Source organism: Lethenteron reissneri, chromosome 1 (genome assembly GCF_015708825.2).
Source record: "Lethenteron reissneri isolate LAM-NWPU_2019-01 chromosome 1, ASM1570882v1, whole genome shotgun sequence".
NCBI lineage: Eukaryota > Metazoa > Chordata > Hyperoartia > Petromyzontiformes > Petromyzontidae > Lethenteron > Lethenteron reissneri.
This window is the reverse complement of record NC_083779.1, coordinates 9,486,885-9,500,297: the sequence shown is the minus strand read 5'-3', so window position 1 is coordinate 9,500,297 and position 13,413 is coordinate 9,486,885. Positions and strand designations below refer to the sequence as shown.

At 51.2% G+C, this 13,413-nt stretch overlaps 1 protein-coding gene across 1 annotated transcript in view; it reads left to right on the top strand.

Moving 5' to 3' along the window:
• Positions 1–13,413, top strand: part of LOC133361138 (aggrecan core protein-like) — a 36,438-nt gene that overhangs the window by 15,823 nt on the left and 7,202 nt on the right. The window contains 6 exon segments of the mRNA XM_061580041.1: positions 675–971; positions 1,413–1,891; positions 1,894–2,497; positions 6,653–8,884; positions 10,370–10,534; positions 11,686–11,768. Of these exon segments, the coding sequence (XP_061436025.1) occupies positions 675–971; positions 1,413–1,891; positions 1,894–2,497; positions 6,653–8,884; positions 10,370–10,534; positions 11,686–11,768 (3,860 nt within the window).

The window sequence follows — 13,413 nt, the reverse complement described above, 5'->3', positions numbered from 1 at the left end:
TGGTATACAGGAGGTCGTGTGGTCAATCCCGACCCTGATGCCTGGAGTTTGCGTGTCTCTCTCCCCGTAGTTCGGTGGATATTTCCTCGGGTCCTCTGGTTTTCCCCTCCACGTTTAGAAGCAACATCACACATTTAGAGTATTCGGCTGCTATAAATGTCCACGTCATGATAAGCCACTTTGTTGAGCTATCATTTGTGGTAGCCAGGTCGCTTCTAAAAAAATCGCTACATGGCAGCTTAGTGGGCCTTACCAGGTAAAATAAAAATGATTCGTAGTTTAGTGTTTAGTTTGACCCTGGCGTCACCCCCTTCTCTCACACAGGTGAGGTCCCCTCGGTACGTTGAACTTCTTTTGCGCCGTGCGCAGCCAACCGTGCTAATTATGTTAATGAGAACCCCTACCTGGAAGTAGCAGTTGGACGCTCCGATGCCTCAATCCCTGGATCCTATGCCTCTATCATCAGATGTCCCAATCCTTCAATGAATCGTTCCACCGTTCCCTTCATCCATGATCGAAACAATCCTTAGATCCACTCGATCCACTGGCCACTCCATCTCTTGACAAATTGACTTCCAGTGCTGTGGTCCCCGGGAGCCACCGATCCCTCCGACCCCCCGCCACTGACCCTGCCGCCACCTCCCTCCCCCCTTCCCTCCCCCCCCCCCCTTCAGGCGAGGTCTACTACCTGGAGCGGGCCGGCACGCTCCCGTTCCCCGCGGCGGTGCTCGCTTGCGCCGCCGCCGGCGCTTCCCTGGCCACGGTGGGGCAGCTCTACTCGGCATGGCACCACCACGGCCTGGACCGCTGCGACGCCGGCTGGCTCGCCGACGGCAGCGTGCGCTACCCCATCACACACCCACGCGACAACTGCGGCGGCGGGGAGCCCGGCGTTCGCACCCTGCACCGGCACCCCGACCAGAGCGGCTTCCCCGAGCCGGAGACCCACTACGGGGTCTACTGCTACCGGGGTATGAGACAGTGGAGTGAGGGGGGCATGGGGGGGGGGTGCAGGGTGGGGTTGCTCAGTAGTGAGATCGAGGTTCCAACAGGCTTGTGTTGCGTAACTGTGTGGGAACTCGCGAAGGGCCAGGAAAGGGACTCATTCACAAGGGTGATGCCTGCGCTTGAAGAATATTCATAGAGCTTGCGCGTGGAACTGCTTTCGTGCCGTATGTAGCCGACCGTGCTAATTGGAGGTGCAAGCGTCTTCTGTAGGTCGGGGGTAGAGGGAGTAAGGGGCAGGGGGATCAGTAGTGGAGAAAGTGGGACGCTTGGCGAAAGTTGGCCCTTGAGGTGTGGCTGTGGGGGTTAAGATGTAAGATGCTGCCTCTGATGATGATGATGATTGTAATGACGATGTTAAAGATGATCGCAATAATGACAGTGATGGTGACGATGTCTCCGCTCAGAAAACAAGGCCTCCACCTCGTCGCCATCCGTTCACTCGAACTTAGACCCCAGCTCCACTCGTGGCACCCAGGACCCGGTCTATGTGACCTCCCTGGAAACCGGGGACTCGCGGGGACTCCACGGACCCCTTGAGGGGTCAGGTCCTCGCACGGGAGTCCCAGCCACAACACTGGGGCCCGGAGGACGAGGAGGGGACTTCAAGGAAGCGACATTAGGGGTCGGCGAACCCGAGGACTCGGGACCAGCAGCTTCCGAGAGCCTGGTAGTTGAGTCAGAGAAGAAGTGGCACGTTACTGTGGAGGACGCCGGTTTGCTCCAATTTTCTCCCATGGGAGGCTGGGACAGGCCCCAGGCAGATGACGACCAGTCTCGGAACGCCAGCCACCACCACCACCACAACAACAACATTGAGGCAGCTGCCCCATCATCATCATCATCAGGAGCAGGCGGCCCGACCGCCAGTGGAATTGGATCAAGGCCGATCGAAGGATAGCGGAGACGGCGCTGGGGGGGGACGTGGGGTCGGACGGCACCAGCGGAGACGGCTCCCCCGAGGGGTCGGCGACCAGAGCCATTGTGTCAGAGACCCCCATCCTTGCCGTCCCCATGCCCCTGCCGCCATCTCCACCGTCCGACCCTATCGGTCGCCCCCAGGCCCAAGATGACCGAGAGGAGACGATGGCGATGACCACGACGACGACACGGAATGTGGCCCGAGTGGTCGCTGACGAGGCCGGCCCCGATGGTCCAGCCATGGCAACGCTGAGCCCGGCTCCACGGAAGGAGGTCACAGAGAGCCCCATGCTGATCCTGCTGGAGTCATCGTGGGTGAACCGGGTGACGGGGAGAGAGGGGGTCATGGCGGGAGAGAGGGAGTCACCGTGGAGAAAGGGGGTCATGGCGGGAGAGCCCGTGGTGGAAGGTGGGTTTATCCTCAGCGTGATCAGTCCCCATCTCTCGGTGATGGCCGGAACTACGAAGGCCGTTCAGACCCGGATGGAGCCACCGGGGACCCAGTGGAGGCAGCTGACTGGGACCCAGCCTGCCCACCTTGAGAAGGGGAGCTTAGCCCGGCCATCGCAAAGTGAGTGAGGACCCTTGGAACCGAAGTATAGTGTGGTGCTCCGGAACTCATTTAGACTAATGTGGTGCACCATCAAGTAACAGATGATGATGATGTTGTTGATAAGGGTATGGTTGATGTTCATGATGGTGTGGTTGATGCTGATGTAGGTGTGGTTGGTGTTGATGATGGGGAGTGGTAGTGTAGCGGTTAGCGCACTGCGCTTCGGACCCAGCGACCCAAATTCGATTCCCACTTACAGCCACCAGCAGTGACGAATATCTGAATCGGTCGTGGGCCTCCCCTAGATCGCCTCAGCCTCAAATGAGTACCTGGTAAGGTCTTTAAACATCACTACTAGGGAAACGAAGGTGTCCGGGCGTGGTGCTGACCACGCACCCCCTAGTGTGCCATGCCGGCCTTCATAGGTGCTGCTTGCTAACAGCACTTGCTCCCAACAGTCTGTTGTAGGCTATACGGGGAAGCTTTGTCTTTGGTGTTGATGACGGTGTGGTTGGCATGGTCTCTGTCGGTCTCCCCGGATTATATTCGGATCACGCTGTCAGGGTTGCATCGTCCGTGAGACGAAGAATCCTTTCGGATCCCTCGCAAGGCAGTGCGACCCTCTGTGTTGGAGAATGCGCCCCACAGAAGCGGATGTCACAGAGCTACCGGAGAGATCCCTTCAATCGATATTTGATACACCACAATACAGGGTGGCAGTTTCCCCATCCGCCCTGCATTATGGGAGCAATGTTCATCGCATGGCAGTGCTGCATGTGTGTACCTTGAATGCGTAACCAAATTTAATTTGAGGAAAGCAGTTATTGGTGACAGGGCTGAGACCAGCAACTCGCTCCACTTGAGAGCCCAGTTTAATCGCAGGCAGTGGCTGAAACCCAGATTCGAACCCAGGCTCTCAGTCGTGCCGGCTCAACGCTCTGGTCTCGATGCCACCCGCGGCCTCCTCCATTATGGGCTACAGAGTTGTGGAGCAGGGCACAGTGAAGCCTGGGACCTCACTTAGGGAAATTACAACTGTGCCATGTGGAAGTGATTTGTGGGGATTTGAATACGACATTTGGCTTTTTTGAAAATATCGCGTTGGAGTGAGGGGGGGGCAGCTCCCGAGTTGCCCATAGAGTGAGCAAGAGAAGAAGAGACCCTGGCAATGACCACCACCCCTCCACCTGCACTCAGGGGCACAGCGACCTATTTCAACGGTGGGGTGGGTGGGGGGCTGTGGAAGATCCGACTGTAGGCCGCTCCCTCATTTCTCCCAACTCACTTTTGACTGAAATAGCTACGAATGTTTTTAACCCCACGGACAATAATACGTAGATTATGACTATATATAGATGATTCAAGTTGCACCGTGAATTGGGGTTTAGAGGGAGACGGTCTCACGGGGACGGTAGTAATAAAAATGATTAAAATTGTGACGATACTCACAATTAAGTTATCCTGCGTCTTGCTTTCATGCCGTCCCCATCAGACAAGGATATCCTCAAAGGGGATGGATCACGCAACTTTATGCTGCTCTATTGATACAAAAACCAGATGCATTAATCGGGTTTGGTCCATGGTAGACCGCAGGTAGTTCTAGCGAATAAAATGAGTTTTAAATAAATTATCTCAACATTTAGTTGACTTCTTCATCTTGTTGATTCGGGGCCCCCTGTGGCTGACTGGGCCTCTGATGCGTGGGACAACGTTGCCACGTGCCTCCCCACTCCCCCCAAGATGGTTGCGCGCCTGCCCCCACCCCCGTGACGTCACCAGCCTGTTCCCAGCCGTGGGTTGCCCATTGCGTTGGCTCGGCCCATGGTAGGCGGCGTGAGGCTCCAGCAACCTCAAGCCAACGCTTCAGGGGGGACCCCCAAGCATCTCAAGGGGTCCCTGGAGGCTGGAAAACAAAGAGGCGGGTGCACGAAATCGCATCCAGATCCAAACAATCCTCATCATTCCAATCACGCTACAAGAATCATCGTCGAGAACAGGCGTTCGTCTGTTAGTGTAACAGATTTCACACAGCCGTGATGAAATTAAGAATTTGTGGTCATGAGATGGACCCAATGATAATCTCTACGTAGTGCCTCCACACCCCAGCACACACCCGGTCCCGAGTGCTGTCCAAAATCTTTTGGTGCGAGTTGAGACGCGGGGAGACGCTGGGAGACGCGAGGAGATGTGGGGAGATGCACAGAGATGCCAGGAGACACGGGAGACACGGGGAGACGCGGGGAGACGCGGAGAGATTCCAGGAGATGCCAGGAGACGCGGGGAGATGGAGATGAAACGCAATGTTTTGAGTGTGGGGGGCAGGGAGTGCAAGGGGCGGGGGGAGTCAGTGTTCTCTGGACTCTGGTAAACATCACTCGTATGAAATCCATTACTGAGTCCCATTGCACTACGGGGTGAGTATTTAGTTTGTAATCACGGGCTTCTGAGCACTACATGTAAGTTTGCTGTCATCTGCAGAGCAGTGGATCATATTGTGAGTGTAAAATAATTTTATCAATATGTAAGTATGTATATTCATAATAATAATAACCTTCCTAAAAAAACTGTTAACTCTTATCTATCGCAACCTTAACAGTGCTGATTGTCAGTGGATAGTTTATGTGTTGGTTCAGCAATCGTGATATATGTATGTGTGTAATAATAGGGGTTCCCCCCTTTTTTTCTGGCAACAAAACTGAAACCTTTTTACAAGGAATCATGTGTGCATTAACCACAATACTTGTGGTCAAAATCCAAACAAAAAACACACTGATAATATTTAAATTGTCCTTGAAACTGATTGGTCCACACCAGAGACGGCTTTCTTTTGAGCCTCGTCTCAATTGGTGCTCGACCAGAGGACGCCAAAAAAAAAAGACGAGGCTCAAAAGAAAGCCGTCTCTGGTGTGGCCCAATCAGTTTCAAGGACAATGCATATATTATCAGAGTGTGTTTTTTGTTTGTTTGCATTTTGACCACAAGTATTGTGGTTAATGCAGACATGATTCCTTGTAAAAAGGTTTCAGTTTTGTTGCCAGAAAAAAAGGGGAAAACCTCTATTATTATACTTTGGTACTGGCAAAGGAGGTCTAATGATGTACGTGTGTTTTTGAACTTATTTTGCACCGTACGTAGTCAACCATGATAATCGGAGATTCAGTGTTGAGTCTATGGGTAGTGGTAGTCGATGGGCAGTAAGTACTGTATGTTGAACTTCTTTCACACTATACTTAGTCAACCGCACTAATAAGAGGTGTGGGGAAAGGACAACAAACTAAATACAAAAAGCGAATACAAAGAAGACGTAGTAGTGTTGCAGACCAAAACAGATCCTTGCGGAACGCCAGAGTTGACGTTGAAGATATCCACATTGTGACCTTTCAGTCAGAAATCTGGCAATTCAAGCCTGCAGATTGCAGGAGAGTGGATGCCAAATGATGGCAGCTTGGAAAGAAGTGTGCGATTCCCAACGCGATGACATGCTCCTCTGATCAGCACACGGTTGGCTAGGTACGGTGCGAAAGAAGTTTTGATCATAGACCCTCCAGCATGGTCAAGACTTGAGCTCTAGATGAGTCACGTGAGCCGATAGGTCCCCTGTAGACCACACTTGACGGAACCCACACTGATGGTCATGTTTTACTGCCTTTCCCAACCTTGGGAATTGATGCAATTTGAACTGATATACTTTATTTATTTAAGTGACGTCACGGTCGTGAGACGTTATCTTCCTCCCCTGGTATGCAGTGCGTGGGTTCGATCCCAACCCTGATGCCTGTATATTTGGCGTCTGCATGTTCTCCCCATGGTCGCGTGGATTTTTTTCACCGGATTCTGCGGTTTTCCCCTCCACAATTAGAATCAATCAACATGCGTTTAGAGTATTTGGCTGTTATAAATGTCCATGTGTTAAGCCACTTCGTTGAGATATCACTTTTGGCCAGGTCACTTCTGAAAAAGAGATATATAGCTTAGTGGACCTTAGCTGGTAAAACAAAAATAGTTTAGTTTTAAAATATTCTTTTAGTTTAGTAGGAAATCACTTGGCTTGTTAAAAAAGCTACGGTGATGATGACTCCCCAAATGATGGCGGTAGCTGTTGATGACAGATTTTATTTTACTTTGGCAGCTGCTGACGCTTAAATCCACCTCTCGCTCTTTTTTTTCTCGCAGAACCCCCGCTCGGTCAGCAAGGGGTCAACCCTGACATGACGGCCGTCAACCGTGGGCTGGACGTTATTGTCCCTAGGCCTGAGGAGGCAGTGATGATTCTGTCTGAAGGGGCCACATCGCTCAACGTCTTTCCGACGCAGACAGATAATCTGTTGACGTCTCCCATCACGACAAACGACGTTCCTCCTTCTGTCGCTGAAGTCGTTGCTAATGGAAGAGAGGGCAGAGGGGACAAGGAGGTGCATGAGAAGATGGCAGTAGAGGTGAAAACAGATCCAGCGGAGGAGGAGGAGAAGGAGGTGATCGGGGAGGCGGGATTTTTGAAAGCAACGACCACCGAGGACGTGGAGGGAAGTGGGGAGGAGACCACAGTCATCATCGCCATAGCAACGGAAGGGATCCAGAGGGGGCCTGCAATTGTGTTACCCTCCTACGCGGAGTCCCTCAGCCCCGCCGAGACGGCGATGATTGAGGGGTCGGGGTGGATTCTGGGCACGTTGGGTGAGTTGGCGGATGAGGTGGTGGAGCATGAGAATGTGATGAACGAGGAGGTGATCGGGGAGGTGGACCTGAAAGATGAGGCAGTTGACGGAACCTCTCACCATCCAGGCGAGGTCACGAGGACGACGTCCTCCCCTCCGACCCCACCTCGAGTCCCACCTTTAACTGCGCCTGGGGCCACCCCGTCAACCATGGTCGGCCTGCAAGGCCTCGAGGAGATCTCAACTCTGGGGGTGGGAGGAGCCCTGCACTCTCATCATGGTGGCACCCATGAGGAGGAGGGAAGTGCAGATTCCCTGGTAGGGAGGCTCCAGGGGGAAGAGGGTGCGGGGATGTTTCCTCAGCTCCCCGACCTCCGCGTGCCCTCCTCGCTGTCCCGTGCAGCTCCAGAGACCTCGCACCCAAACGGTGAGGAAGAGAAGGAGCCCAGCGGCTTGGCCGAAGGTAGTGGCTTCTCGGTGGACTACGCCCTGAGGGAGGATTTTGACAAAAACGTGTCGTCCGTGCAATTTTCCACTGCCGTAGCCACCGCCACCACCACAGCGACTTCCACAGCGGCGCCGGCGGAGGGGCACTTGAGCCGACTCGGCGGCATCTTCGGCGCCGAGGAGACGCTGCGCTTGCTACCAAGCTCGGCGTTGGTAGACGGAGCGGTGAATACGGGTGATCTCATCGCAGAGCGGAGCAGCGTTCGCACGGAGCCAGGAAGAGAAACGGCAAGGTTTTCAGAAGAGTCTCCACCGGCCTACACAGTAGGTTTTATACAAGATACGCCGCCATCCTTTCGACCAGAATCCACAAAAGACTTTGCACAAGGCTACACACCAGCAGGGTTTCCACCAAAATTTATATTAGAATCTCTATCAGGTGCTACATTAAATGTTCCAGCAGCCTCCTCACAAGACTCTCCACCAGGCCACACAACCGATCCAACTCTCAACTCTCCACTGGATTTCATACCACACTTTCTACTGGACTCCTCAAGATATTCTCCATCAGACTCCTCACCAGACTCTCTCGCAGACGCCTCGAGAGACACCTCCTCACGAGGCCTTACAGCAGACTCCCGACCAGACTCTCACCACCATGAGCACAGGGAATCCTTTGAGCCCTTGCCAGAGGTGCTGGAGCACAGGCAGGTGCAGTTTAGCCTCGGTGATTTCACCACTGAGCACATGGGTCCTGGAACTTTGCGGGGGGCCAACATCGACCTCAAGGGCGAAAATCTTAACCTGGTGAAGGTCGGGGGGCGCTTGGAGGGCGGCAGCAGGGCTACGACAGAGGCACCCACGCCTCCTCCCTCACTTTCATCGCCTGCATCTCCCACAGAGTCCCCCACCGCTCCCCATGGAGCCGGCTTGGAGCCAGGGAGTGGGCACCTGGAGGAGGGGTTAGGGATGGCGGGGCCTGCACCGCACACCTCCTGGACGCCTGGACACACCTACATCTCAACAGGCACACCTGGACCCGAATCTCCTGGATTAGTGTCTCCTGAGGTTCAGCCCCCTGTCTCCGTGCCTCCTGCGTTCAAGTCTCCAGGGTCCACTTCTCCTGAGATGCAGTCTTCTGTATCCACATCTCCTGGACTTGAGTCTCCAGAATTCTCGTCTCCTAAGTTTCAGTCTTCAAAAACCGTGCCTCTCGGATCCGTGTCTTTGGAACTAACCGGAACTGACACCAAGCATGTGGGGGTGGTGACAGGCGAGGGTGCAACAGTTACTGGCATGACAGGTGAGTGGGACAGGTGAGATAAATACGTGACGGTGTGAGCGGTGAGTGAGGCAGGTGAGGGCAAAACATCGTGCAGTGGTTATCACACTGCTTATAAACTCAGTAACCTGAGTTCAATACCTGCTCACGGCCAATATCGTTGACGATAATGTGAACTGGTCCTGGAACTCCCCTAGGTCGACTCAGTCTTAAATGAGTACCTGGTGCGATGTTTAAACATTGGGGAGACAAAGGTGGCCGGGCATGGTGCTGGCCATACCATCCCCTCATTCGCCATTCCGGCCTTATTGGATGCCTGCTAACAGCTCTTGCCCCAATAGTCTGTTAAGGTTACACAGAGAATCGTTGTCTTTCTTTGGTCAGTGTAGTCTATGTGTGTAATTGTATCAGTGTTTGTGTGTGTCATTGTGGGTCAATATGCCAGTGTGTGTGTCAATGTGAGTGTGGGGAGCAGGGGCGGTTTCTTCATTAGGGCGATTGGGCGACGCACCACCAATGTCATTCAACCACAGAGTCACGCTAGCCGTCACTGTGCCTCTGGATATAGTCCAATCAGCGTCATGTCACGTTCTGTGGAATACCGCCTCTTTTTCGGCGATTTCACTTTGGCTGAGAATCACCCCGAGTGGCCCCATAGACTGACATTGAAAGATGTTTTTTTTCGAACGGCGGGCGCTCCAATGCATTCTCTATGGCTTCCTGGAGGGCATGCACTAACGTGCTTACGTCATCATACGTGCTAACGTCATCATACGTTAGCACGTTTCATCCAACAATATAATTTATCGCCACCTAGTGGAATCTTTAATAAAATAAACTTGAGTGGTTTGTTTTAATAGTGAGTATAGAAACAAACAAGATGTATTGTAAGAGTCACTTTATTTTTCATTAATATTAAAGAAGTGAAGTTGCCTTTACATGCTTAAGCTGTTAATTTATCCATTGCATGGGTGGACCTTATCCTTATCAATCATCCAGACATTTGCCCCCCCTGAGAGATTTTGCAGGAGCCGCCACTGGTGGGGAGCGGTCGCGTAGTGGTTGGCGCACTGCGCTACGAACTGGCCAACACCAGTGGCAATTATTTGAACCGGTCCTGGGCATCCCCTAGGTCGACTCAGCCCTAAATTAGTACCTGGTGTGGTTTGTAATAATCGCCACAGGGGAGATAAAGGCGGCCAGGCGTGGTGTTGGTCACTCACCCCCTCGTGTGCCGTGCCGGCCTTCATAGTTGCTACTAGCTAACAGCACTTTCCCCAAAAAGTCTCTTGAGGCTATATGGGGGATCTTTGTTTTCAATGAGTCACTATGTCAGTTTCTCCATGTATGTGTACTAACGTGTGCTGTTTTTCCCTCCTTCCCTCTCCCCCTCTCCCCCGCGCCCCCTCTCCCCCGTGTCCCCTCTCTTGCGCGCTCCCTCTCCCCCATGCCCCCTCTCCCCCGCGCCCCCTCTCCCCCGCGCCCCCTCTCTTGTGCGTCCCCCAGTCGTGGCGGCGGTGTCCTGTGAGCCCGGCTGGCACGGCTTTGGGGGGCGCTGCTACCGCTACGTGGCAGACCGGCTGCCCTGGGCCGAGGCAGAGGAGGCGTGCCGCTCCGTGGGAGGCCACCTGGCAAGCGTCGCCTCCCGCGACGAAAACAACTTCATCCTTGGTGAGTGTGGGGGGCCTGGCCATGGGGTGGCGGCGGAGTAGAGGTCGGTTGGCATCGCGGGGCCCAAGTCAAGATCATCGCTAGGTCAGTCTTATCCCATAATCATAACCCTGATCCTGCTGCTTGTGCTCGTTGGTGGATCAATTTTGAGGTTGCAAAGTCCACCTCGGGTCTTTCAGTCTCAGGTGAACTCTTGGATGTTGAGAATGTGAAGGTAGCGAGCGAGATGATGATCGTGATGATGTTGATGATCATGATTAGTTTAAGAAAATTCATAATTTCACAAGCAGAGTATTTAAGAACTGTAGGTCATTGCAAATTACACAAATCGCACCACACCCAGAAGACATTTCTGCACCCGTAACACCACGTTAAGTATACCTATCGCTAAGGCTGCGGGCGCAACAGTGGCTATTAGATGTTAACTACCTCGCCTGGTATGTAGGAGATTGTGGGTTCGATCCCGACCCTGACGCCTGCTCTATATTTGGAGTTTGCGTGTTCTCCCTGTGGTCGCATTAATTTTTCTCTAGGCCCTCCGGTTTTTCCCTCCACATTTACAATCCACGTGCGTTTAGAGTATTTGGCTGCTATAAATATCCACATGACGATAAGCCACCTCATTGAGCTATCAATTGTGTTAGCCAGGTGGCTTCTGAAAAAGAGTTATATAGCAGTTCATTGGGTCTTATCCAGTTAAATACAACGTATTTTAAATAGTCAGTTGAACACATAGGTTTTCACGACCAACACTATCCATAATTGATGTTTTGGGTGTTTAGATCGTGTAAATATAATTGTGTCGTTAAACCCGCCACGACCGACACAGACAATCCATAAGGTTTGTCACGTAAACAAAAGATGCCAGTTAGTTGCTCGTTCAGCACACCGGTTGTGTGTTGGAGAGGAAACCCACAAGATTTAGAACTCAAGTACCGTGACGTTTTAGTTTTAAAAACATCATGCGCCACCGACTTCAGCCCAACAACCAGTGAAATATCCAGTGAGCAATGAAACTCCCCCCTGAACATTCGCCCCGCTACTCGAGCCCAAAGTAGTGGGTGAAGTGTCCTCAGCGACCGCCCAGTTTGCCTCGAACGGAGAGAGCAGCTTCGGACCGCCACCCTTCTCGTGTCTCCGTTCCCCCACAGCCCTCGGCTCCGACTACCAGTGGATTGGACTCAACGACCGCTCCTCCGAGGGAGACTTCCGCTGGAGCGACGGCTCCCAGCTGGTGAGGACAACCGAGCAGGTTGCCAATGAGTTTCCACCCTTTCTGGCGTTTGTTGAAAATCATATTTTTGGACGATTAATAATAATAATTTCAATTTTTGCGTACATCGTCATTTATGCTAATTGCATCTCACAACACTGTACAATAACGATATGCATAATCACATGAAGGGCGAAATCTCATTGATAGCAATTATTATTGTTGTTAAGTAATTGAAACTCTCAGAAACTAAAAATGAATAAATTAATCAAGAAACAGAAATTATTCATGATACGAAGGGGTAGCTCCTCACTCTGGCAAGGGCAATCGGCGCACAATCTAAATTTCTTCTCACACAAGGAAACTTTCACAGGAGGGTGGTAGAATGCCAATAAAAGTGATGACTAATTTAGATCAATCGGTCGAAATGTCCGACATGTGATTTTCTATCCGGACGTATTGGCGGTGCACCGGTGCAGCGTGACAGTCCGGTCCTCGTGGAAACTGTTCTAAAAGCAACATTTGAACTGATGTTCGCCTTCCAACTGCTTCAAAATCACGAGAATGAATTTTGACGCTCCACCACCCCACAAAGATTTTCTGACCGAGGGTTGCAAATCGCGGGAAAATGAATAATTGTTGGGATGAATGTTCATACCGCGCACCACCGGTGTATCGCCAATACGTTCGTTTATCAGCTAATTTCCAGCTGAATAAAATGCCTTTAGTTGGGATTTGAATAATAATGCTACTAATGCGATAAAGTCGATTTGTCGGACGTGGAGTGGGAGGGTACTCCGGAAAGATCAGTGGTGTCACACGCAGACGATGCATCCAGGGCAACCACAGAAAGAGAGGTCCACAGTCAGTAGATACGAGGAGAGAGTTGTTAACAAGAAGTAGCTGGCCATTGAGGTTACATTGAAGCAAACGATTAATTCGATGGTTGTAAATGGCACCTTCAATGACCTTCGATCAGAATGTAAGATTTGAAATGGGGTGGTAGTATGCTGGCCTGTCAGGATTAAGTGAAGGATTATTGAGAACCAGGGTGGCTGCGGCTACCTTAAGCGCGGATGGAAATACTAGGGAGCAAGAAGAGATTCATGAATAACATTGGGATAGAGTGGGATTAAAACAGATACAATTTGAAAACTAATTTGAATTTACAAATAACTTAATTATATATTCTTAGGTTTTTTCGGTAAAGTCACGTAGGTAAAAAATTAAAGTTAAAATTAATAAAAGTAAAATAAAAATAAAAATTAATCACGACGTTTCGGAGGCAACACAAGCTTCCGTCTTCAGGTTGAACCGTCACAGCACGATTGCTGTATCATTTACTTGATACAGCAAGCGTGCTTATTTTTATTTAACTTTTATTAATTTTATTTTTTATTTTTTACCTACGTGACTTTACCGAAAAAACCTAAGAATATGAATCCTTGCAGTCACGAAAGCTTCAAATCTAGAACTTAATTATATAGCTAAATGTTGACTTAAAGCTTTCGTGACTGCAGGAATTCATTTTTTTCGGTAAAGCCACATTGATATCTACGTGGCTTTACCGAAAGACCCAAAGAATATAGAAATCTAAAATAAAGGAGAAACCGGGTGGAAGCGTTTACACAAAAAGAGAGAACACCGAACACGATCATGCTCATTT